The following is a 25,708-nucleotide window of genomic DNA, read 5'->3' on the forward strand; positions in this document are numbered from 1 at the left end:
TAGAGATGAAAAATACAATGGATCAGATAAAACAGAATACAGAGTCCCTGAATGTCTGTGTGGATGCCATAGAGGAGCAAATCAGCATAATCGAAGGTAGACAGGTTGAATGGCTCCAGACAAAGGAAAAGGGAGAATTAAGAATAAAAAGGAATGAAGAAAATCTCTGAGAAATAGCTGACTCAATGAGGAAATGCAATATAAGAATAATTCGAATCCCTGAGGGTGATGAAAAGGAGAATGGAACAGAAAGTGTGCTCAAAGGAATAATAGCAGAGAACTTCCCAGATCTAGAGAATGAGACGGAAACACGTGTGGAGGAAGCTTTTAGGTCTCCTAGATATGTCAATGTAAAAAGAACTACTGCAAGGCATATAGTCGTAAAACTGGCAAAACTGAATGACAAAAGAAAGAATACTCAGGGCAGCAAGGCAGAAGAAAATAACCTACAAAGGAACCCCTCTCAGACTTTCAGTGGATTTCTCTGTAGAAACCTTACAAGCTTGGAGAGATTGGAATGACATACTCAAAACTTTAAAAGATAACAATCTTCAGCCAAGAATACTCTATCCAGCAAAAATATCCTTCAGATATGAGGGAGAAAAATCTTTCCTAGACAAACAAAAGCTAAGGGACTTCACAGCCATGAGACCCCCCGCCCCCCAAGAAATCCTCAAGAAGGCCCTCATACCTGAAAAAAGAAAAAAAGGGAGAAAGGGGTCACAAAACACAGAGTAAGGACACAAATAGAATCAGAATAGGATAGCAAATATACAACTATAGCATTAGGATGAAGGGAAGGAAAACACCAAAAACAAAGACAGTCTTATCACTTTAACCACAAAGTCACAACACAAGTTGAAATAAGAGATGACAATAATAACTTAGGAGAGAAGGAGGAAAGGGACTGAATCAGTTTAGGCTAAGGAAATAAAAGTCCACCAGAAAATGGGCTATGTTATACACAATATTCTGAATACAAACTTCAGGGTAGCCACTAACCTTAAAAACAGAACAGAGACACAAAAAATAAGTAAGGAAATAAGAAACCGCAGATGTCAATGGATAGGCCAAAACACTCAGGACGAGAAACAAAGGTAATGCAGGAAAACCAGAAAACGAGTGACAAAATGACACCATCAAGCCCTTATGCATGAATAATCACCTTCAATGTAAACAGATTGAACTCTCCAATAAAAAGACACAGAGAGGCAAGATGGATTAAAGAACAAGATCCAACAATCTGTTGCCTCCAGGAAACACACCTCAGCTCCAAGGACTAACACAGGCTCAGAGTGAAGGAGTGGAAGGCAATACTCCAAGCTAATAGCAAACAAAGGAAAGCAGGTGTCGCAATACTTATATCAGACAAAGTAAAATTCAAGATAAGGCAGGTAAAGAGAGACATAGAGGGTCAGTATATAATGATCAAAGGGACAGTACATCAAGAAGAAATAATACCTATAAATATTTATGCACCCAACATAGAAGAACCAAAGTTCATAAAGCAACTATTAACAAACCTAAAAGAAGACATTAAAAATAATGCAATAATAGCAGAGGACCTCAACACCCTACTCACATCATTGGACAGATCATCCAGACGGAAAATCAACAAGGAAACTGGAATTAAATGAAAAGCAAAGACAGTTGGACTTAATAGACATATAGAGAACACTTCACCTCAAAACAGCAGAATACACATTCTTCTCAAATGCACGTGGAACATTCTCAAGAATAGACCATATTTTGGGAAATAACGAAAGCCTCTATAAATTAAAAAAATTGAAATAATAACAAGCATATTCTCTGATCATAATGCTATAAAGTTAGAAATTAATTACAAGAAAAAAGCTGAGAAAGGGACAAAGATGTGGAGACTAAACAATATGCTATTGAACAAGCAATGCACCATTGAAGAAATTAAAGAAGAAATCAAAAAATATCTGGAGACAAATGAAAATGATAACATGCCATACTAACTGATATGGGATACAGCAAAAGCTGTATTAAGAGTGAAATTCATTGCAATACAGGCACATATTAACAAACAAGAAAAATCCCAAATAAGCAACCTCAAATTACACCTCACTGAATTAGAGAAAGAAGAACAAACAAAGCCCAAAGTCAGCAGAAGGAGAGAAATAATAAAAGTCAGAGCAGAAATAAATGCTATTGAAACAAAAAAGGCAGTAGAAAGGATCAATGAAACAAAGAGCTGGTTCTTTGAGAAGATAAATAAAATTGACAAACCCCTAGCCAGTCTTACAAAGAAAAAAAGAGAGAAAGCTCTAATAAACAAAATCAGAAATGAAAGAGGGGAAATAACAACAGACTCCGCAGAAATACAACGTATTAGAATACTACGAAAAGCTATATGCCAACAAAATGGATAACCTAGAGAAAATGGATAAATTCTTAGTCTTTTATAATCCCCAAAGCTAAGTCAAGAAGAAGCAGACAGTCTAAACAGACCATGACAAGGAAGGAGATTGAAACAGCAATCAAAAGCATCCCAAAGAATGGCAGATGGCTTTCCTGGGGAATTCTACCAAACTTTCAAAGAGGATTTAATACCTCTCCTTTTCAAGCTATTCCAAAAAATTAGGGAGGATGGAACACTTCCTAACACATTCTACGAGGCTAACATCACGCTGATACCAAAGCCTGACAAGGACAGCACGAACAAGGAGAACTACAGGCCAACATCACTGATGAACATAGATGCAACAATTCTAAACAAAATTTTGGGAACTCGAATTCAGCAATACATCAAAAGGGTCAGACATCATGATCAAGTGGGATTCATACCAGGGACACAGGGATAGTTCAACATCCGCAAATGAATCAACGTGATACACAACATCAACAAATTGAGGAATAAAAACCATGTAATCATCTCAATAGATGCAGAGAAAGCATTTGACAAGCTCCAACAGCCACTTATGATAAAAACTCTGAACAAAATGGGCATAGAAGAAAATTACCTGAACATAATAAAGGCCATATATGACAAACCCACAGCCAACATCATACTCAATGGGCAAAAACTGAGTGCCATACCCCTGAAAACAGGAACAAGACAAGGATGCTCTCTATCACCACTCTTATTTAACATAGTACTGAAGGTTTTGGCCAGAGCAATCAGGGAAGAAAAAGGAATAAAAGGAATCCAAATAGGGAGGGAAGAAGTGAAACTCTCACTATTTGGAGACGACGTGACTTTATATATAGAAAGCCCTAAAGAATCCATTGGAAAACTTTTAGAAGTAATCAACAACTACAGCAAAGTTGCAGCATGTAAAATCAACTTACATAAATCAGTAGCATTTCCATACTCTAATAACAAACTAGCATAAAAGGAACTCAAGAACACAATACCATTCACAATCGCAACAAAAAGAATAAAATACCTCGGGGTGAATTTAACTAAGGAAGTGAAGGACGTATACAATGAAAACTATAAGGCTTTCCTGAGAGAAATGGATGAGGACATAAAGAGATGGAAGGACATTCCACGTACATGGATTGGAAGAATAAACATAGTTAAAATGTCCATACTACCTAAAGCAATCTACAGATTCAATACAATCCCAATCAGAATCCCAATGACATTCTTTACAGAAATAGAACAAAGAATCCTAAAATTCATATGGGGCAACAAAAAACCCTGAATTGCTAAAGCAACCCTGAGAAAAAAGAACAAAGCTGGAGGCATCACAATCTCTGACTTCAAAACATACTACAAAGCTACAGTAATCAAAACAGCATGGTACTGGTACAAAAACAGGTGCACAGATCAATGGAACAGAATTGAAAGCCCAGAAATAAAACCACACATATATGGACAGGTAATCTTCAACAAAGTAGCTGGGGGCATACAATGGAGAAAAGAAAGTCTTTTCAACAAATGGTGCTGGGAAAACTGGACAGCCACATGTAAAAGAATGAAAATTGACCATTCTTTTTCACCATTCACAAAAATAAATGCTAAATGGATCAAAGACCTAAAGGTAAGACCTGAAACCGTAAGGTTTCTAGTGGAAAATGTAGGCACTACACTGTTTGACATCAGTATTAAAATGATTTTTTCGGACACTATGTCTTCACAGAGAAGGGAAACATTAGAAAGAATAAACCCATGGGACCTCATCAAACTAAAGAGCTTCTTCAAGGCAAGGCAAAACAGGATTGAAACAAAAAAAAAACCAACCCACTAATGGGAAAAACTATTTGCAAGTCACATATCTGACAAAGGGTTAGTCTCCATAATATGTAAAGAACTCACACAACTCAACAACAAGAAATCAAACAACCAAAAAAAAATCAAACACCAAAAAAAAGATGTAGAAAGGCATTTGATAAAAATTCAGTAGCCATTCCTAATAAGACCCTTTTCTAGTAACACCTTTCTGGTAAAACAGAAATAAAAGTTAATTAATTAAATTTGCTAAAAAGACTACTTACTGAAAACTAAAACATCATTTTCAATGATGAAATGCTAAAATAATTTTCCAAATATAATGAGATCTATAAAATTACCAGTATTATTAAACAGTTTTGGAGGATTAAAAAGAAAGTAGTTGGTTTGACTATTTTAAAAGGAAGAGACATAATCTTTCCTTTTTTTCCATATGATTATATCCCTAGAGAATCTAGAAGATCCTACTAAAAGCTTCTAGATTTAAGCAAATTTGGCAAGGTGGCTTAATGCAACAAGATAAGTATGCAACGTTAGTGTTTCTTATTTTAGTAAGAGCCAGCTTGAAATGAAAGTGGAAAAACCCAAATCTATTCATACTATAGTATCTTGTTAAGACAGTAGACAAAAATTTATTAGGGAAGACATAGACCGTATATGAAGACAACTATAGAATCTTGTCAAGGAATAAGAAACATATCTGAACACATGGAAAAATAATCAGATAATTGTTGGGAGGACTCAATAGCATGTGAATGGCATTTTTCCTCGAATTACTACACAGATTTTATATAATTCCAGTTAGGTTCACAAGGCTTGCTACATAAGTGATTTAAAACTTATCTGTGATCATAAATTTCTGAGAACAGCCAAGAAAATTATGAAAAATAATAGAGGAAAATTGGCCTTCCATGTATTAAAATATATTGCATGCAAAGACTGTATTTAAACAGTATGACATAAGGGATAAGAATGGAATTGCTTGAAAGAAAAACAGAGAAATGGATAAATGTATCATTGTATATAATGTAACGGAATAGGGAACTTATAAATGGAATTTAGTATATGTAGGAATTTTTTCTCTTACTATATAGAAAATGTGAGATGCTTAATTTATGCCAGATACAAAAATGAATTCCAGAAGATTAAATTTAAATTCTAAAAAATAAACACAGAAACAATTAGAAGAAAATTGAGGAATATAATTATTATGTAGAGGTTGGAGTGGTCTTTTTAAAGAATATTGAAAAGATTTCTAATGAAAACTAATGATATAACAATGTTCTGTTTCTTTGACAAAATATTAACAGCTAATTTAGCATTTTTAAATAATTCTGATTGGTCCATAAACTTGAAATTAGTGCTGTTGTAAAAAAATATTTAGTTTTCCTCTCAGATGATTATTCTGTGGTCAGTGTCCATTAAATGGCTAACACCCAGAATTTTTCCTTTTTTTAGATTTATATTTCAATTGATATTAAATTACTTGTTGAAATTTAGCAGTGGGACATTTTGTAATTTTTAAAAATTAACGATTCTATATTATACCTTAGAATCTATGAGAACATCAGCTATAAATATTTTTTAGAAATATTGCTGCTTTATTTAGAAGTTAATTCAGAATTTATTAGATTATAAGAATAGTCTAATATTATCTGATATTGGTCCATGGTATGATTGTATAACCTCCAATCACAGTGTTTGACATTAAGACAAAACTCTTTACATTTTAACATCTATTATTTTCATGATTTGCAAAGGTGACTATTGTTAGAAAAGAACTAAAAAACTATTCTTTCATTTTTTGTGTGTATAAAAGAAAGTGATTGTGATGATGGAGACTCAGAAATCCATCTCACGTCAAGAACTCTGAAGGAACTACAGGTAGTTAGCCTGGAGAAGAGGCGACTAATTAATAAAGAATATTGTCATTAACGTGGTCCAGTTGTTGTGCCCTGAGCATTGCTGACTTGTATTTATTTGTTGACTATATCCAACAGGCAAAGGGTCACTTTTGCAGTTGGTAAGGCATCCCATATATTGATCACACCAGTGAGAGAGAACCAGATGATGAACTAATGCTTATCTCATTACCCAAGAGGAAATCAGGGCCGCTTTCTTCTGCCTTGGAAGCGCATTCAGGTCTAAATGGCAGTGTTAAGCTGGATTTGAGTCTATTGTAGTGAGGAACAATAACATTTGGTACATGTATTTCAAGACACCAGGGCCAACCATGACACGGATTTCAGCAAGGTAAAAACCGGAGGACATACAGTTAACGGAGAACATTGAGAGGGAGTCCAAGGTCAGAGTTAGAGCAGAGACACTGTAGTGGGTATCAGGCCGTGAGGGAACATGCAGGAGTCAAGGCCACTCCAGTCTGTGATCAGGAGTAACTTTATGCTATAGCTATTACCATAAGAATAGTTTGGTTATGATAGAATCTTTTGTACAGTGCCTGTTTGGACTTGAATACTTCTTTTTTGACATGACTAGGGTACCCCAAGAGTGGCAGGATATAACCAGTCTTTTATTTAACTAGTTTTAGGATGTCTAACTACAGTCTATATCCTTCAAGATTGATAATGTACGAGTGTAAGAGAGAATAGAATTATTCTGTCTTACTTCAGATTGGAAAAGTCAGATCAGTGGATGGAAGTCACAAAGAAACACTCTGATTCAGTATGAGAAATAACTTCCTAATGATTTAGAAATCCTTAAAAGAGTTTGTCAGTTTTCTGTATTGGAGGAATTCTGGAGATCCTAGATAACCATCTGTCAGACAGCACTGCAGAAGAGACATCCACACTGCATGGAGGATGAAGTAGATGATCTTTGCAATACTTCTTTATTAAAATTACCTGAGATCCCTAAACAAATTGTAGAAACAAATTTAGTTGAACTGTAGAAGTTAAGAAGTCTTCCCTACTCTTATATCAGGAAAATTTATTGAGAGTTAGTCATTGGTAAAACTTGAGAATCTGTTCCAGTATCAGTAAAAGAATTGAAGTTGTTATGCGTTGTACCAGTTTGCCTGTAAGATGTGATGGATGGTGTTCAATTTTATCTGGGAACCTCCTTTCTCAATATTGTCTGAGTTCAGTGCAGCTAGCAGTTTATTAGACCAGAAACGCTGGTTCAGCTTGTTGTAGTTTACAAGCTTCCCATAATGTATTGTGTTTTCTCTGCTGATGATTTATACTGTGCAGATCTGTCTAGAGCATTGACTGCTTTGACTGTGAACCACTGTAAACAATATATTCTACCCCGTGACTTTGCACACACCCACTCATGAAAAGTACTGTGTGCAAAGTGCTCTCACAATTTGTCTTTCTGGTCATGACCCACTAAAGTAGTTTCATGAACTACCAAGTGGTTTGTGTTACACAGTTTGATAAACATGAGCCTCAAACACTTCTATTCGAAGTGAGATCTGTAGACCTAAAGCAGCAGCATCGCTCTGGATCTTTTAGAAAGACAAATGATCGGGCCACACCTCAGACTTATCACCAGTCAGTCTCTGCATGTGGAGTACAGGAATCTGTGCTTTAATCTAGATGATTCTGATGCACAGTGAAGTTTGAAAAGCACTCGTCCTCTTTATACTCCAAAGAGCTTTTGTGGTTTTATCTATTGATATTTGCTATATTATGAATTAAAACTTAGGAACTTTAAAACTATTTATTAATTCATTTTTAAAGGAGCAATAATAAATTCGTTATATGTTGACATCAGAGAAGTGATGTCATCACATGTCATATATCTCTCTAATCAGAGTAACTCTACTACTGTATATTCCTAAAAATGTGAGAGAAAAAAAAGCACATTTAGCTTTATTTTGAAAGTAGTTTTGACCTTGCAGACCCCCGCAGGGCTTTTGGAGACTCCAGTAATCTGCAGGCCACACTTTGAGAACTGCTCTTGTAAATTGTGTTTTTGAGAAGACTGAGACCAAATTTCTGTAATCCTCAGATAGGGTACTTTATTATGGAATTATCTGAGATGTTTTCATCACTGCTTAAGTGTTGGGGAAACTCGCGAACTTTTCAAAGCCTGTAGAAGTGTGGTTTATTAGGCTATTGAGGGTTCTATTACTGAATTCCTAGAACCAGTTGATAGATCCTGCACTGGTCTTATAGTTTATGGAGCTTCTGGGTTTGTCTAAAGGATGGTGGATTACTGGGGCTTTCCCTTCCCTCCAGTTTCATGAAACACTCCACCTTTCAGTTTCACGAAGCACCTTCCAATAAAAAGATGTGCTTCAGATCTAGAAAGTGTTTTTATTCTAATTATGAATATTTTTAGTGTTATTTCTATTTTGAGTGACTTTTTAGGCGTAATGCTCAAATTACTTCATTTCTTTCAAATAAATTTAAATATCTACCGGATTGTTTTTTCTTTTTTGAATTGCACAAGTACCTTTTATTGCTGATGATCCAGCACGCAAATTGTTTGTACTGTACCATTTAATACTTTGTTAACTGTGTATGGCACTGTGGTAAATAAATAGTATTAGAAATTGTAGTGAAATTACACAGCTCTCAAGGGGATGTGTTAACATGCAGACCCTGGAGTATCAAATCCTGCCTTGACTCATACACTTGTTGAAGTATTATGCAACTAGAGCAGATTTCCCTGCTGTCCAGCTTGCAGCCAGACTTCCCAGTCTTCCCAGGCCTTGTCAGGCTAGACCACTGCCCCCAGGTCCCGCTATATTATGGTCAGAAGAGAGAGTGAATTAAAGAAGGAGAGAGATTGATTCGTTGGCTGGTTGACTGATTGGGATTCAAACTCTTACTGCACATATAGAGGCAAGAGAATCACACCTTTATTCTCTTTTAATCCTTCACATTAGAAAACGTAGCCGAGCCAATATATTTGACCAGCAACACTCCTTTTCTGCTTACCCTTTATCCTCACTCTCCTGAGAAGTAAAGTTGAGGGTGGGGAGTGGTAAGCAGAAGCAGATGCCAGGATCCTTAAGCTTTTCCTAGAGGTCTCTGTGAATATGCTTTTCTTATTTGTAATTATTTTGTTTTGTGCATCTGTTTAACATCTTCTTTTCTAAATTAGACTGTAACCTTCCAGTGAGCAGGGGTTTTTGTCTTATTTAAACAATCTTGCTAGTCCTCCTCCCCCAACCTGCAGGCTCCAGTGCCTGGTAAAATACTAGCTCCATAATATATGCTTGATTGATAAAATATTTGTTTGATGGACTCATAATTATATAATATAGAAGCACAGATGTTAACGTTATGTATGTAATTGATTTCCCTCAGGACACAAGTTAACAGAGAATGAGAGAAACCAGTTATTGGCAATAGCATCATCATTGTTTGTGGCATCCCAATTAAGAGCACAACGTTTTCTGGAACATGAAAATTCAAGGTATGTTAGATCGTTTATAACAGAATAAATGAGCAGAAAAATATTGATGATCTAATCTGCATAGAAATAGCTAATAAAAGATCTAATCTCATTTCTGGATCTTCTTATGAAAATGCTATTGCTTCTATTTTGTTCAAATGAATTTTTTTAATTCAGAAATAAAAAAAGGATCTTGGCCCCTCTAATTTGAATATTATTGGAGGTAAGAAGATATTCTGAAACCTTACAGGAAATCTGTTCAAGTAATTTGTATTTGTTATTTCTGTTTTATTACTTTGTTAATCTTGAAAAAATTTTTGAGAAGTGTGATAATGCTAAAAGTTAGGAATGAATCTGAGCAGTTAAAAAAATTACGTATAAGAAACTCATTTATAAGATACAAGAAGGAATTAACACCAGGATGAGTTAGTTACTTGTGAGCCCTAAGGATACCTTTTAGCTTCCTAGTGACCTAAGTAAAAGGGAATACATGCTTTATAACAGGGCAAATAAAAACGTAATCATGGTGACATAATGCTTCTAAATAATAGGATTATTTATTGTGAATGTCTGTGTACTTGCTAGAATAATCCTATGTTAGCAAGTGCGGTCCATTACATGCTAGAGTGATGCTGTTGGTAAAATTGTGTTACTTCAACTTCTTTTCCTTTCTTTTTGCTTTTCCACAAGAGGAAGAACAAAGATAAAAAATAAAAAAGATGGCAGGTGACCAATCAGCTTCGACGAGCACAGATCAGAAACTCAGAGTACCCCTAAAGAATTAGGCAGAAGAAAAATGAAATTGGGTTTAGGCTATATCTTAATAGCTAATGTTGTTTTACATCGGAAATCTCAGAGTAATGGCTCTTCATTTGTTCTCATTCTCAAGAGAAAGTAAAAGATGTTTGATGTATGATCTTTTGTTAAGTTATGATTCAGTAAATATCTAGGGAGAGAGGAGAGGGTATAGAATATCAGTAAATCACTGAATGACTGGAAGGAGGAGGAAAATGATCAATAGAGCCGTGGTTGGTTTTTTCTCCCCTAAAGTTGTGCTGTCCAGTGTAGTAGCCACTAGTCATCTGTTTTTATTTGAATTAAAATTAAATTAAAAATTCAGTTTCTCAGTCACGTTCCATTGACAATATCAGTGCCATCTCTAGGTGCATTTCCAATGCTTGCTAACCACTACTGTGTTGTAGTTAGTGGCTACTGTATTGGGCAACCAAAAGAACCTTTCCATCCATTGCGGGTCTAGTGCCATCAAGCTCTGTTGGACAGTGCTGTTTTGGGGGGATGTGTGTGTAGGAGAGATCCTAGCTTTGGTTTTAAAACCAGAATAATACCTTGTATCATTTTTTATTATTCTTTTGGTAAATACAGTATTCATATCCTGATTCTGTTACATTCAGATGTTATTTGGACCTTGATTATTTCAGAAGTTCTGAGTGTAGCTAAAGATAAATTGGTTTAATCTTCAAGAAATGTATGCAGGTTGTTTTCACAGAGGGCCGACTTACCATTGGTAAGAATCTGAAGAAGGTATGAAAAGGAGAAGAATAAATAGTACCTGTAATCCCACAAACTCTTCAATAACCACTTTTAACATTTTGATATATTCCCTTCCAAGTATACATATATATGTGTGTATATTTATATAATTAGATACATGTGGCATATATACCTTACGTAGTTAGAGTCATCCTGGAAGTATTGTTTGAATTCTGTTTTTTTAAACTTCATATTATGTTGTGAATATTTTCTTCTTATTCACTGGTCTTTGGAAGCATATATTTTTTTGTTTTTATTACAGAGAATTTAAGACATCTGCAGAATAAGCTTTCAAATTTCAAAAGAGACCGTCAAGAACATTATAAAACAATATAGAAAATGGCAGAATGTATTCAGAGATATATATCCAATTTAGAACTTAAATCTATAATGTATAAATAATTCTTACAACACAAAAATAAGTTAGACAACCCAATAAAAACAAAAAAGATTTAGCATAGACTCTTTATCAGAGAAGTAAAACGAATGGCAAATAAGTTCGTGAAAAGATGGTGAACATCATCAGTCGTTAGGAATTATAAACTAGATCACAATGCTATGTCACTACACACCCATGAGAATAATCTATATCAAGTGATGAGTGGATAAATAACTGTGGTATATCCATATGATGGAATACTATTTAGCAATGCAAAACAATGAAGTACTGATACGTGCATCAACATGCATAAATCTAAAAAGAAAATTATGCTGAGAAAGGAACCAGTTAAAGATTATATAATGTTTGATTTCATTTATTTGAAATTTCTAGGAAAGGCAAAAGTATGAAGACAGAAAGATTAGTCGTTTCATAGGTGCAGGTGTTGATGTCACAGAATTACATCTTTATATATTCTGTGCCAAAAACCGTAAATCAATAATTATTTTAAATGCATTAGTCTCTTAAATTATATAGAAAACGAACTGTGGAGTTTCAAACCAAAGTTACAATGATACTGACTTTTAGTCTAATAATTGACTTTTTTAATGCATTAGTCCCTTAAATCATGTAGGAAACAAAAAGTAGAGTTACAAGCTATTGTTACAATAGTACTAGCTTTTCTAATTGTCCGTGTATTTACCTTTACTGAGATAACTTATTTCTTCACCTGGCTTCTTGGTACTGTCTGGTGTCCTTTCATTTCAACCTTAGCATTTCCTGCAGGGGAGGACTAGTGGTAACAAACTCCCTACACTTTTGCTTATCTGGGAGTGTCTTAATAACTCACTCACTTTTGAAGGACAGTTTTGCTGGATTTAGGATTCTTGGTTGACAGTTTTTTTCTTCTGGCACTGAATATATCAGCCCACTGTCTCTGGCCTCCAAAATTTCAGATGAGAAATCTGCTTGTAATCTTAGTGAGAATCCCTTGTATGTGATGCTTTGCTTCTCTCTTGGTACTTTCAAGATTCTCTCTTTGTCTTTGTCTTTTGAAAGTTTGATTATAATATGTCTTGGTATAGATCCTGAGTTCATCTTACTTGAAGTTGGTTGAACTTCTTAGATGTTTTATATTCATGTATATCCTCAAATTTGGGAAGTTTTCAGCCATTATTTCTTCGAATATTCTATCTGCTCCTTTCTCTCTCTCTCTTCTTCTGGGACTCCCACAATGCATACATTGGTCTGCTTGATGGTATCCCACAGTTCTTTAGGCTTTGTTACTTTTCTTCACTCTTTTTTCTTTCTGCTATTTCAGACTTGATAATTTTTACTATCCTATCTTCAAGTTGCCTGATGCCTTCTTCTGCCTCCTCAAATTTGTCTTTGAATCCTCTAGTGAGTTTTCAATTTCAGTTATTGTACTTTTCAGCTCCAGAATTTCTTTTTCATTTTTTTTGTAGGTTTTCTGTCTCTTTATTGATATTTTCATGTTGTTTACACATCATTTTCTTGACTTTCTCCACATCTCCTTTGGTTCTTTGAGCATCTTAAAGTAGTCTTTGTCTACTATATCTGCCATTAGGTCTTTTTCAGGGAAATAGTCTGTTGACTTTTTTTCCTTTGAATACTTTCTCCTTTCTTTGTATGACTTGTGATTTCTTTGTTGAATACTGGACATTTAAATCTAATAATGTGCTAACTCTGGAAATCAGAATCTTCTTCTTCCCCAGGGTTTACTGTTTTTTTTTTCTTATTGTTTTTGTTTATTTAATTGTTGTAAGCTTCCTCTGTGCCAAAGATCAGCCTGAGATGTAAAGTTAAAATTTTCTCAGGTCTTTTCTGAGCCTTTCCCTGGGTATGTATGGTCACTTTCCAATTTTCCTCATATATGCAGTTATTTTTGAATGTCTTAGTCTTTAATATCTGACTTCTAAAGAGGAAAAAGCAAAAAATGAAGAGGGCAGGAAGGGGGTACTAGCCCTTTAAATCCCCTAGAAGTCACTTCAGCCAGAGGGGGAGGGGCTTGCAACTTGCCGAGAAGGGTAATAACAATGGCTAACTGTCTTTTTGTCTGAACCTCTGTGATTAGAAGCAACAGTTAGCAATCAGAGCACAGCTCCCCAATATTTGGAGGACAGGATCCTTTTTGTCATCCTGGCTTCCATAAGCTGTGTGCAAGCTGTTCCAGGAACAGGTGTGCAGCTGCCTGCCACATGGCTGGGGATTGGGTGGATGGGTAGCTACTATTGTGCTAAAAGCTGAAATTGATGAAATTGACTACAATTTTTCATCCAGGTCTTCCCCTGAAAGTTGCAAGTCTTCCGCTGGACTCCAGAGTTCCAAAATAGTTAGAGCGATTCTCCCAGTGTAATAGGAAGCAGATTCCTGGTGCCTCCTATTCTGCCTTCATCCCAGAATCCTCCTCTTTTATATTACTGTTGAGCTCTTTACCCTTTAGAAGTTGGGAAAAATTATATAAATGAAATATGTAGGCCAAAGCTCAGTTATGTAGATAATTGTGCACATATTGCCTATGTGACAAACAGTATTTATTTTTGGTGAGAATGTTTTTCTTTTGAACTTATCATTTGTTTATCAGGCCAATTTATTGTAAAATTGGTGCCACCCATAACAACAGAGACCTATAACATCTAGTAAAATATCTTGGTCTGTTTGACAAAGCGTGATCTTGTTTAGGCAAAGTGAATCTAAGTTATTTTTGCTAGTTTGCTGAAGAGGTCCCTGATACCAAAGCTGTTGTAAGGTGGTTGAATCTTCACATTTTGGCTTCAGAGTTGTGTTTTCATTATTGGCTTGGGAATGGAGTGTACGAGTCAGCCTCCAGGTGTGGCTCCACATTACTCTTTCGTGGGTGTGCTCAGTAATGTTTATGCTTCCAAACCCAGTAGCCCACAGCCCTTCCTTTGAGCTGCTTGTTTTGGCTGCTGATCTTATTTTCCCAATTTCTCTGTGGGTTTTACTCTTTCATCATTTATGACTTGGAAAAAGACATTAATAATATGTACCCATAGTGTTTGGATAGTAAAAAGATAGCAGTGCATTTTAGGAAAAAAGAAAAGTTAATGTTAGAAACAATAGCAGTTTTTCTTAGGATGACTGTAAATAAATTTGGAGAACATAATGTAAGTTTTTACATAAATACATGCTGACTTATGGAATTATTTTTCTTTATAATCATTTTTCATAAACAATTTTATTGACAGAAATGAATCATTAAAAGTTAAACAATTGTGTTAAACAATTGCTTTGTGTTATTTGAAACTAAAATTATTTTGTTGGCATTGTAGTTTGAGATAATAATTTGCCTCACTAACTGATAATGACTGGAGGCAAAAATACTAAAGAAGACCATTTAGTCCCTTTTAGTAAAATTTTATTTAATTTTGCTTAAAATGCCTGTTTTCCTTAGATCCAAATGTTGTTCGCAAGTCAGCAGTCACCTTTCTGAGCTAGGACCTCCCCTTCCATTACCTTGGTTCAAGTGCCCCTCTGCCATCCCAAGCTTCTCAGACACCAATGAGAATGCCGCTCTGCCCTCTCTAAATTTCTCTACTTCCTGCCTTTCCCATTGTTACTTCTGTATCTGTCGCTTTCTTTTGTTAGGTTTTGTAGCTATGCAAATTGTCCTCCAGGCTTTCTTATGTTTTATCACTCAGACTTCCTAATTCCATGATTATCTTTCTGCTAAGCTGTCTGACTAACTTATCATTGTAATGATGATCACTTCTAGGGAGAGCAAGGCCCCCTTTCCAGGTAGCAGTATGACTGGTAACCAGAGCTCTCTTCCTGTCAGAGGGCTGTCTTGCTTTCCCATGTTATCTTGCGTGTTGTAAGAATTTGGTAGGGGATGTGGCTCAGAATAAGCCTTTGACTCCCATTTGGATGTCAGTCCTCAGGGTTAAGCCATGCTGAGGTGGACATGGGCAGTGTTATCTGTTCTCATATTAAATCTGTTTTAAGATATTTGAAAGTAAATGTTCATTCCATGGGCTTTTAAAAAATATTTTTTAATGCAGATATATAGCAAAGTCATTACATTTTGTTGGCTTGTTTTTGCTTGCTTGCTTCCTTTTCCTTCTTCCTTTGCGCTTTTCACCATTCCTCAGAGCATGTGTTTAAAATCCTAAACATTTATTTTATATGTGAATTATTGGGAAAATTAGCAACATTTAACTCTTTAATCCATTTGGAATTCACTTATGTGCATTTTATGAAATGGCTTTCCTCTTTGTGATTTGGTAGCTTATTTAATTTATAACATACTCCAACCTCCTCCCCAAATAAAGTGGTATCTTTTTATAACTCAAAGGATGACAAGACAGAAATATACGTGAGTGTCTTAATCACTTTGGGCCACTATAACAAATTACCATAGACTGGGTGGCTTAAATAACAAACATTTGTTTCTCACAGCTCTGGAGGCTGGAAGTCCGAGGTCAGGGTGCCACCATGGTCGGGTTCTGGTGCAGACTCTCTTTTAAGTTGCAGAAAGTCTACTTCAGTATCCTTACGTTGTGGAAAGAGGGCAAGCTAGCTCTCTGGCCTCTTCTTATAAGGGCACTAATCCCATTCATGAGTGCTCCACCCGCATCCCCTGATTACTTCCCAAAGCCTTCTCCTCCAAATACCATAACATTGGGCATTAGATTTCAACATATGGATTTTGGGGGGACACAGACATTCAGTCAACATTGCGAGTGTATGCTTGCTCTCAAATGCTCTCTCCCCGCCATCCCTTCTTCCCTCTCCTGTTCCTCTCTTCTCACCCCCCTCTCTCTGCTCTCTTACCGGTGCTCTCTCCTCCCTCATTCTCCTCTTCCCTTTCCCGTCTCTCTCACTTGTGTGACTTGCATGTACACACACAAACATACAACACACACATGTAAGTAGGTATGCATAGGTTCATAAATACTTTCTTTGGGTTAGTGGAAAAAACTAGACTTTAGAACTAAAGTCTGGGTTTTAGTCATAACTATACCATTTATTAGTAATGTAACCATAGATATATTACTTTAACTTAAGGTTACTTGTAAAATGGGAATATGTATTCTGTCCTGTTTCATAGAGTTTTTGTAAGACTAATTGATCCTGTATAATTATGTTTCAATACCCCCACTTTTTTTTACCTAATTTGTTATAAAGTAATAAAAAATGAATTCCGTATTATAGTACAAAACCAAATAACTGCTTTATACATAAGCAAAAAAGAAACTATCAAGAACAGGGAATGGCATTTTTTAATTTGTTTTATATCAGGTAGCTATAAATATGATAAAGTAGAAATTGTGGTATAAACTAAAACTAAACTATTTTATAGTTTTCTTTTATTGCACTGGCATTTCATATTTCGAATTTATTTTGCAGGGTGATGTGAGGTTGAGATTTAACTTTAGTTTTTCATATAGTTAACCAGTAGAATTAATCCTATTTATTGACTCGTCTATCCTGTCCTTATTGATTATTAAATGTCACATTTATCCTATAAAATTCTTAAAGATATTATGGTCTATTTCTGGATTTTTTTCTTCATTTCCATTTGTCATTCTATCCTTATGTTAATAATTTACTTTCTTCTCCTAAAATTTATTGATCATTCTTCTAGCTGAGCTTTGAAAGCACTTTGATATTTGAATTGCCTTAAAGTTATAGTAAATTTGGATAGAATAGACATCAAGTATTGAGGATTTTCAAAAAATATGATATAGCTCTGTATTTATTGAAGTCTTTTTATTTCTGTCATTAAAGCTTTATAATTTTTCATATTGTAAGTGTATCTTTCTTGTTTATTCCTAGGTAGTTTATATTTTTGTGTTATTCTTAGGTTGTTTATATATTGTATTATTATTCATGGGATCTTTTTCTCTTTTTCTAAATGATTATTGATATTATAAAGAGAAACTACTGATATTTGTATTTTTTTTATTGTGGAAAAATTGCATAACATAAATACCATCTTAACCATTTTTAAATGTACAGTACCTTAGTATTAACTATGTGCACAATGTTGTGCAACAGATCTCTAGAATTTTCGTCTTTCAGAATTGAAATACTATACCCATTGAACAACTTCCCATTTCCTCTCCTCCCATCGCTTGGCAACCATTAGAGCAAAGGCCTGCAGGAGGAAGGGAGTGAGTCATGTGACTATCTGGAAGAAGAACCTACCAGTCAGAGGAGATAGCAAATGTAAAGCACCGGAGGTCAAAGTATGCCTGGCCTGTTGGATAAAGAGCAAGGAGGCCAATGCAACTTCAGAGGAGTAAGCAAGTTATAGAGTAGCAGAGATGGAGTTGTATTAGGTAGGCTGTTGTAAGGACTCAGGCTTTCACCGAGTGGGATGAGGGGCCACTGCAGGATCTTGAGCAAAGAAGAGCTTGGTGTGACATGTGCATTAGCAAGATCATTGTGGCTGCAGTGTTGTAAATGACTAATGGGGTCAGAGTGGGAGCCAGGAGACCAGTTAGGAGTAGAGGTCCTAGGCCTGAGCCTTGGAACACTCCATAGTAACGAGTCAGGAAGAGAAAGTGGATCTAGCAAAGGAAACTGAGAAGGAATAGCAGAGGAGTTAGGTGGAAAAGTGGGTGGTTTGGAGAGTCAAGCAAAGAAAAGGTTCAAGGAAGCAGGCGTGTTCAACTGAAATAGATCAAATAATGAAAAGTGACTACTGACCATTGAGTTTAGTAATGTGGAGCTCATAGGAGACCTTGATAAGAGCAGTTTTCAAGAATGTTGAGTGGGAAGTGATGGTTAAAGTTGGATTGATGGGGGTTCAAGAAACATGGAAAAAGAGAAATTGAAGACTGCAAATACCAGCAACTCTTATGAGGATTTGCATTTTTTCTATATATGTACATATAGTTAATGCCTTATTTTGATTTTACAGAAAATGGGCCATTCTACTTGAAAAGGTATCTTTTTTTTTTTGACATGCCATTATGTTGTCAACATTTCTTTGTATTAAATAATTTATGAAAAAGTGGTTTTCAAAGACTGTGCAACATTAGTACTTAAAAAAATTAACATATGATTGAGGCCAGCCTGATGACGTAGTGGATAAGTTCACATGTTCTGCTTCTGTGGCCTGGGGTTCACCGGTTTGGATCCTGAGCACAGACCTATACCCTGCTCATTGAGCCACGCTGTGGCAGCATCTCACATATAAAATAGAGGAAGATGGGCACAGATTTTAGCTTGAGGACAATCTTCCTCAAGCCAAAAGAGGAAGATTGGCAACAGATGTTAGCTCAGGTCCAGTCTTCCTCACACACACACACAGGAAATCAACATATGATAGAAAATCTTGCTTTTATAGATTGATAAATCCAGAGAATCGCTTTGCATGAGGATATGTGATATTAGTGGTCGCTGGCAGCACAGAGTTCTGTTGTGCACCCCACATCCCTTAAACACTGTAAATGCATACACAGAATTCTCTAGAGCTTGTTTTATTTATGGCAATCCCTCTATTCAGTCATTCGGGCTAGGAAGATTATGTCATCTTCAGTTCTTTTGGCTCATTCCCCTGGCACTGAAACGTCAGAGTGGTTGGCATGGTGCAGTGGAAGCAGCACTGAGTGAGGTGTCAGGAGTGGGGATTTTGGTCCCAGCACCACTACCAAGTATCAAGGTGGTTGGTACAAGCCTTCAGTTTCCTCCTCTGAGAAATGGCAGTGTTGGATTGGATGATTCCTGAAATCCTTTTCAGCTCTGATCCTGATTGAATTGTATGAGGCAGACCCTTCTAGTCTCTCTCTTGATGTTTGAGCAGAAGTTAAAGACTCAGGAACAAGAACGCCTTCACTATGGCCTGTGATAATGCTGAGGAAAAGACGTCAGCCTGAAAGGTTTTATAAAATGTAACGTTTACTTTTGTAGAGGATTACTTTGTGCATATGGAGTCAGAGTATAACCACCACTTTAAGCTCATACTTAGGAGAACATATCAAGTATCTTGACTGGCTGCAGAGCCTGTCATCAGTTTAACTCGTAGTCACAGATGCGTAATGGAAAATAACACTCACTTGGATTACAGTCGTCGTGTCTACGTTGTATTGTATTTTCTTTCCTCATCTGGCTTCCTGATAAAATGAAGAATCAATTTTTTAGAGATTTTTACCTGACAGGGGCAATTATCTAGTTTCTTTCTTGCTATTAAAAAAGTGTCCTTTCCTGGTTTTAGATTTATAGTTCATTCACCCATTATTAAGTTTTCAATTAGATGATGAAAGTTTAAGCTTTTGAAATATGATCTTAATCTTTGAAAGATAACTGGAGAAAGAAACAGAAAAAAGTAGCCTCGTGAAAATAATTCCCAAGGAAAAGCAAGTATTGTTGGACAGTTGGATTTTGGCTCTCTTGCTTAAATGTCTCTGAGTGTAAACAAGTATATCAAATTATTAACACATTTACACCATCTATGACAATAAAATACAGCTTATGAATCATACTTGTTTTGTTTATGTTCTCAGATAAGTTACTTCCTTGTGACAATGAAGTTAATATACTGATAACTGACTATAATAAAAAATAGTACTTTGAGTGTAGGTTCACAAACATACATGGTCATACCATGCCTTTGGAAATATCTACTTTCATTTGAGCAAATAAATCCCCTGAAAGCAGCAAAAGGGGAGAAAATGTTAATTCAGTCATTATCCTTTAAGCTTGTCTTACTTTCTACTATCTCTGTTATGATATTTTCAGTTACTTAATATGACTTTGCCTTGGATGATTTAGAAATCTGTATGAGATTAAGCACAAAATATTAAGTGGATAAATTGTTCTATTTATACATTTTTTGCTAAATATTACATTTAAAAATATTTTTCTTTTCTTTGATTCTACTATAAGAGCTGAATAGAAGAGAGAATGGCCTCATTATTGTAGGAGAATTTCTCTGTTCTCTGCAATGATTCCAAAAGCTCTTGCACACTTCATCAGTATTATTGTAATTCTTTGGCTGCAGGATATTTGGCAGCTGTTGCACCCCACTGGCAAATCCTATTCATACTTCTTTCCCATTCACCATTGCCATTGGAGAATTGATTTCTCTCTCCTCTACTCTAACCTTTCCCAATTCATTTTGGATTGTTCAATGTGAAACATTTTAATTTCATATCATACAGCTATTCAGCTCACAATCCCTTTTTTAACCTGTCACCAGGGTAACAGCATAGCATGCTTTCTTTAGGCAATCAAGTTTTTATTTCACATGCTTAATGTTGCATTAAATGTTTGCATTTTGTTTAACCCCCCTTAAATACTTTGAACTCTGGATATGTTTTATAGGATAATGAAATCCTTGATTTTTGAATTGAAACTAAATCAACACTATCTCTATATTCATAATAAAATGTCAGATGATTAATTTACGTAATTCAAAGGTTATTATTAAAATTTCAAGTTGGCTGATCTGTATAAAGCAATTTGCTGTAAGTAATGGAGGAATATTTGTACATGTTTATGTTTATCCTTGTTCCAAAAAAAGATTTAAAGGTAGTTTAAGGAGATTTCTCAGTGAGATAAGTAAAAATTTAAAAGAATAGTGGAATTGGTACAAATGCAAAAATATATCTTTTGAAGACGTTACTTGATTTTTCGGTATAATGCTTTTTTCTCTATTTGTGTGCTTGTGTATGTATATATATGTGTATATATATGTATGTACGCAGGGAGAGAGAGAGGGACTGTGATGATTTATGTATTTGATGATGGATGAAGAAATGTGTTATAATGAAATTAAAAGTATCTTCGAGGACATCAGTTTGGGCGTTATGTTTATTGACATCTGTTTATCAATTTACTTTAGTACTACCTTTTCCTTAAAATAAATAATTCAATAGAAGTGATAGATTAGTGAAGATGAAAATGCGTATGTTTAGATCTGGATTCTTTGAATTGAATAGACTTGAATTTCTCTTTATAGAGCTACCTTTTCATTTTTATCCAAAATAATAGTTTCAGTGAAATTTGTTCTATGAATAAATTTTATGAAATTTGGAATATTCTAAGAAATGTAGAGAAATATGTAAGAAAAGGAAGAACAGAGACTAGTATCCCATGTTGCTTGAAAGCGCTGTTATTTTAAAAGATATTGGCATAGTAGCTGTTTAAGTATCCTTATATTTCATTATATAAGCACTCAATTTTCACATTAATCTATAGGATAAACTGAATTAAGCTGCTCGTTTTTTTCATTTTATACCATAAAAATCTTTTTAAAAACTTTTTATGATTTAGTGCTCTATATGATTTTTGATTTCTCACAGTGTGTCAGGCTAATTTAATATCCTGAGTGCTCATATGTAACTAATGACTCTGAATCTTGATGACATTGGTCTAGATGACCAGTGTGCTGGCTGTCTGTTTCACAGGGTCACTTTCTTTCAGTAGAGTAAATTTATGAATATATATTTAATGATGATAGCATTTTACCTTCAGGATTCGAGTTATTAGATCATTCAAAAAATAACAAATAGTACTCCTTGTAATAAGATGCTTGGGTTTAGAGTAATAACAAACCAGTTCGTGCCCTTTAGGAAACTTAAAATAGAACAAGATAGGCAGACATTAAACAGATAATTGTCAACTGTGAAGACAGCTATAGGAAAGGTGCAGGTTGTTATCCTGATGAGGGGAAGGATCTCATTTGCAGGTTTGCCACGTTATCTAAATGTCCAGTTTTCAATGAAAAGTTACAACACACAAAGAAACATGAACGTATACCCCATTCACAGGATAAAAAATCAATAGAAACTGTCCAAGAAGGGGCCCAAATGTGCTTATTATACAGTGACCTTAGGTAACCTGTTAAAAATACTTTGAAAGGAAGAATGGAAACCAGATATGAAGAATTAAAGGAAGCATGGCAACTATGTCTCCCTAAATAGAAAATATCAATAAAAAGATAGAAATGGTAAAAAAAAATCAAATAAAAATTCTAGAGATGAAAGTACAGTGCCTAGAGTGAAAAAGTACACCAGAGGGACTCAACAATAGATTTGAGGTGGCAGAAAAAACAATCAGCAAATTTGAAGATGTCAATTGAGATTGTCTAGTGTGAGGAACAGAAAGAAAAAAAGAAGAAAAATGAACAGAGCCTCAGAAACCTGTGGGACACCATCAAATGTACTAACATACATGGTGAGAGTCCCAGAGGGAGAAAAGAAACATAGAAGAGCAGAAAGAATATTTAAAGAAATCTTGGCTGAAAACATCTCAAATTTGATAAAGAACATTAATCTGCACATTCAAGCAGCTTGTTAAACTCCAAGTAGAGAGCCACACCTATGCACATTATAGTCAAACTGTCAGAACCCAAAATGAATCTTAAAAGCAGCAAGAGAAAAATGACCCATCGTGTAAAAGGGATCCTCAGAAAGATTAAGAGCTCACATCTCATCAGATACTGTGGGACCTAGAAGAGAATGGGATGGTGTTTATAAAGTGCTGAAGCTAAAAAAAGGAATGTCAACAAAGAATTCTATATATACAGCAAGACTTTAAAAATGGAGACATTAAGAAGACCTTCCCAGGTAAACAAAACCTCAAAAAATCTGTTGCTAGCAGACCTACTCAACAAGAAATGTGAAAGGAAGTTCTTCAGGGTGACATGAAAGGACACTAAACAGAAACTTAAATGCACATGAAGTAATAAAGAGCACTGGGTAAAGACTACTATATTGGTAAGTATAAAAGACAGTAAAAGTGTATGTTTACTTTGTAATACCTTTTTTTTTTCTGATTTAAAAAACAACTGCATAATGCAATAATTACATTCTAAGTTGATAGGTACACAATATATACAGATGTAATTTGTATGACAATAAGAAGACAAATGAGAGCAGAGGAAACAATGCTATACTGGCGTAAATTTTCTGTATGCTATTGCAATTGTTAGCATTAATCCAAATGATAGTGTTTAAACATAAGGTGCTAAGTGTAATCCCTGGGGTAACCACTAAGAAAATAGCTTTAAAAAGTAGTAAATGAAACATCAAGGGAATTGAAATGGTACATTAGAAAATATTTATTTAAACAAAGAAGACAGTAATGAAGGAATAGAAGAACACAAAAGTATGACAGAGAAAGCAAAAAGCAAAATGGCAGATGTAAATCCTACTTGATGAGTAATTATATTAAATGTAAATGGATTAAGCATGCCAATCAAGGACAGATATTGGCAGAATGGGTAAAAACCAAGATCAAACTATATGCTTTCTATGATAGACATACTTTAAAGATTTTGTTATTTCTTTTTCTCCCCAAAGCTCCCTGGTACATAGTTGTATGTACTTTTTTTAGTTGTGGGTCCTTCTAGTTGTGGCATGTGGGATGCTGCTTCAGCATGGCTTGATGAGGGGTGCCATGTCCGTGCCCAGCATCAGAACTGGCGAAACCCTGTGCCGCCGAAGCCGAATGCGCGAACTTAACCACTTGGCCATGGGGCTGGCCCCTATGATAGACGTACTTTAGATTCAAAGAAAGAGAAGACTTAAATTGCTAAAATTAGTAATGAAAGAGGAGAGGTACATGCTGGCCTTATGGAAATTAAAAGGGTTTATACGGGAATAATGTTAACAATTGTATGCCAGCAAATTAGATAACCTAGCAATGGAGAAATTCCTAGAAAGATGCAAGCTACTGGCTCAAGAGGAACTAGAAAATCTGAATAGACCTGAAAGAGATTAAATTAGTCATCACAAAATTTCCCAGAAATAAGAGCCCAGGACCAAGTGGCTTCACTGGTGAATTCAATGAAGTATTTAGAAAGGAATTAATTAATACTAATCCCTCACAAACTCTTCCAAAAATAGAAAAAGAGGGAAAATTTGCAACTCATTCTACGAAGCTAGTATTACTGTGATACCAAAACCGAAGAGCAATATCGCTCATAAATATTAATACAAAAATCTTTAACAAAGTACCAGCAAACTGAATCCAAGAATGTATAAAATGATTATAAACCATAACCAAATGAGATTTGTCCTAGGAATACAAAGTTGGTGTCATATCTAAAAATCAGTCAATGCGATAAACCATATTAACAGAATGAAGGAGAAAGATCACAGGATTATCTCAGTATGTACAGAAAAAACATTTGACAAAATCCAGCAGCATTTTATGATAGAAATCACTCAACTGATTAGGAATAGAAGGCAACTTCCTCAACCTGATGAAGGCCATGTATGAAAAACCCACAGCTAACATTATATTTAATGATATACAACTGAATGTTTCCTTCTAAGGTCAGGAATAAGACAAGGTTGTTTGTTGTTACTTTTTGTCGACATTGTACTACTGGAGTTCCTACTTAGAGTATGTTGGCAAGAAAAAGAAAAGGTATCAAGATGGAGAAGAAGTGACATTATATCTATTGGCAGATGACGTGGTCTTATATGTAGAAAATCTTAAGGATCACAAAAGATTTATTAGGACTAACAAATGAGTTTTGCAAGGTTGCAGGATATAAGAATAATATGCAAATATTTATTTTTATACAGTAGGAGTGTACAAACCAAAAATGAAATTAATAATTTTATTTACAATATTACCATAAAGAATATAATACTTAAGCATACATTTTTTAAAAGAAGTGCAAGACTTGCATGCTGTGAACTACAAAATAGTGGTTGAAATAAATTAAAGAGAACTTAAATAAATGGATAAACATCCCACATTTGTGGATCAGAAGACCTAATATTAAGGTGGTAATACTCACCAACATGATAGACAGATTTGGTGCAATTATCAAAATCTCAGCTGTAGTTTTTGCAGAAATAGTCATGCAATTCCAAAATTTGTATGAAAATGCAAGAGACTAAGCCATAGACAAGACATGGCCAAAACAGTCTTGAAAAAGAAGAGCAAAACTGGGGAACTCATACTTCCCGATTTCAAAACTTATTACAAAGCTACAGTAATCAAGACAGTATGGTACTGACATAAGGATAGATGTGTTGAACAATGAAATAGAGTTGAGAGTCCAAAAATAAATTGTTACACTATAAGCAGTTGCTTTGAACAAGTGTATGAAGATAATTCAATGAATAAAGAATAATCTTCAATAAATGCTGCTGGGGCAACTGGATATCTTCATGCAAAGATTGAAGTTGGTTCCTCCCTACACCACACACAAAAATCATAGACCTAGAAGTAATAACTAAACTACAAAACTGTTAGAA

General features: G+C 35.1%; 1 protein-coding gene across 8 annotated transcripts in view; it reads left to right on the top strand.

Moving 5' to 3' along the window:
- Positions 1-25,708, top strand: part of PCCA (propionyl-CoA carboxylase subunit alpha) — a 416,711-nt gene that overhangs the window by 238,672 nt on the left and 152,331 nt on the right. For all 8 annotated transcript variants that reach the window (XR_011528233.1, XM_070579174.1, XM_070579175.1 and 5 more), the window contains one exon: positions 9,481-9,589. Coding sequence is in view for 7 of the 8 variants with exons in the window: in XM_070579174.1 (XP_070435275.1) it covers positions 9,481-9,589 (109 nt within the window). In the remaining variant the exon portion in view is untranslated. The remainder of the gene's footprint in view (positions 1-9,480; positions 9,590-25,708) is intronic.

This window comes from Equus przewalskii, chromosome 16, assembly GCF_037783145.1.
Source record: "Equus przewalskii isolate Varuska chromosome 16, EquPr2, whole genome shotgun sequence".
Lineage (NCBI taxonomy): Eukaryota > Metazoa > Chordata > Mammalia > Perissodactyla > Equidae > Equus > Equus przewalskii.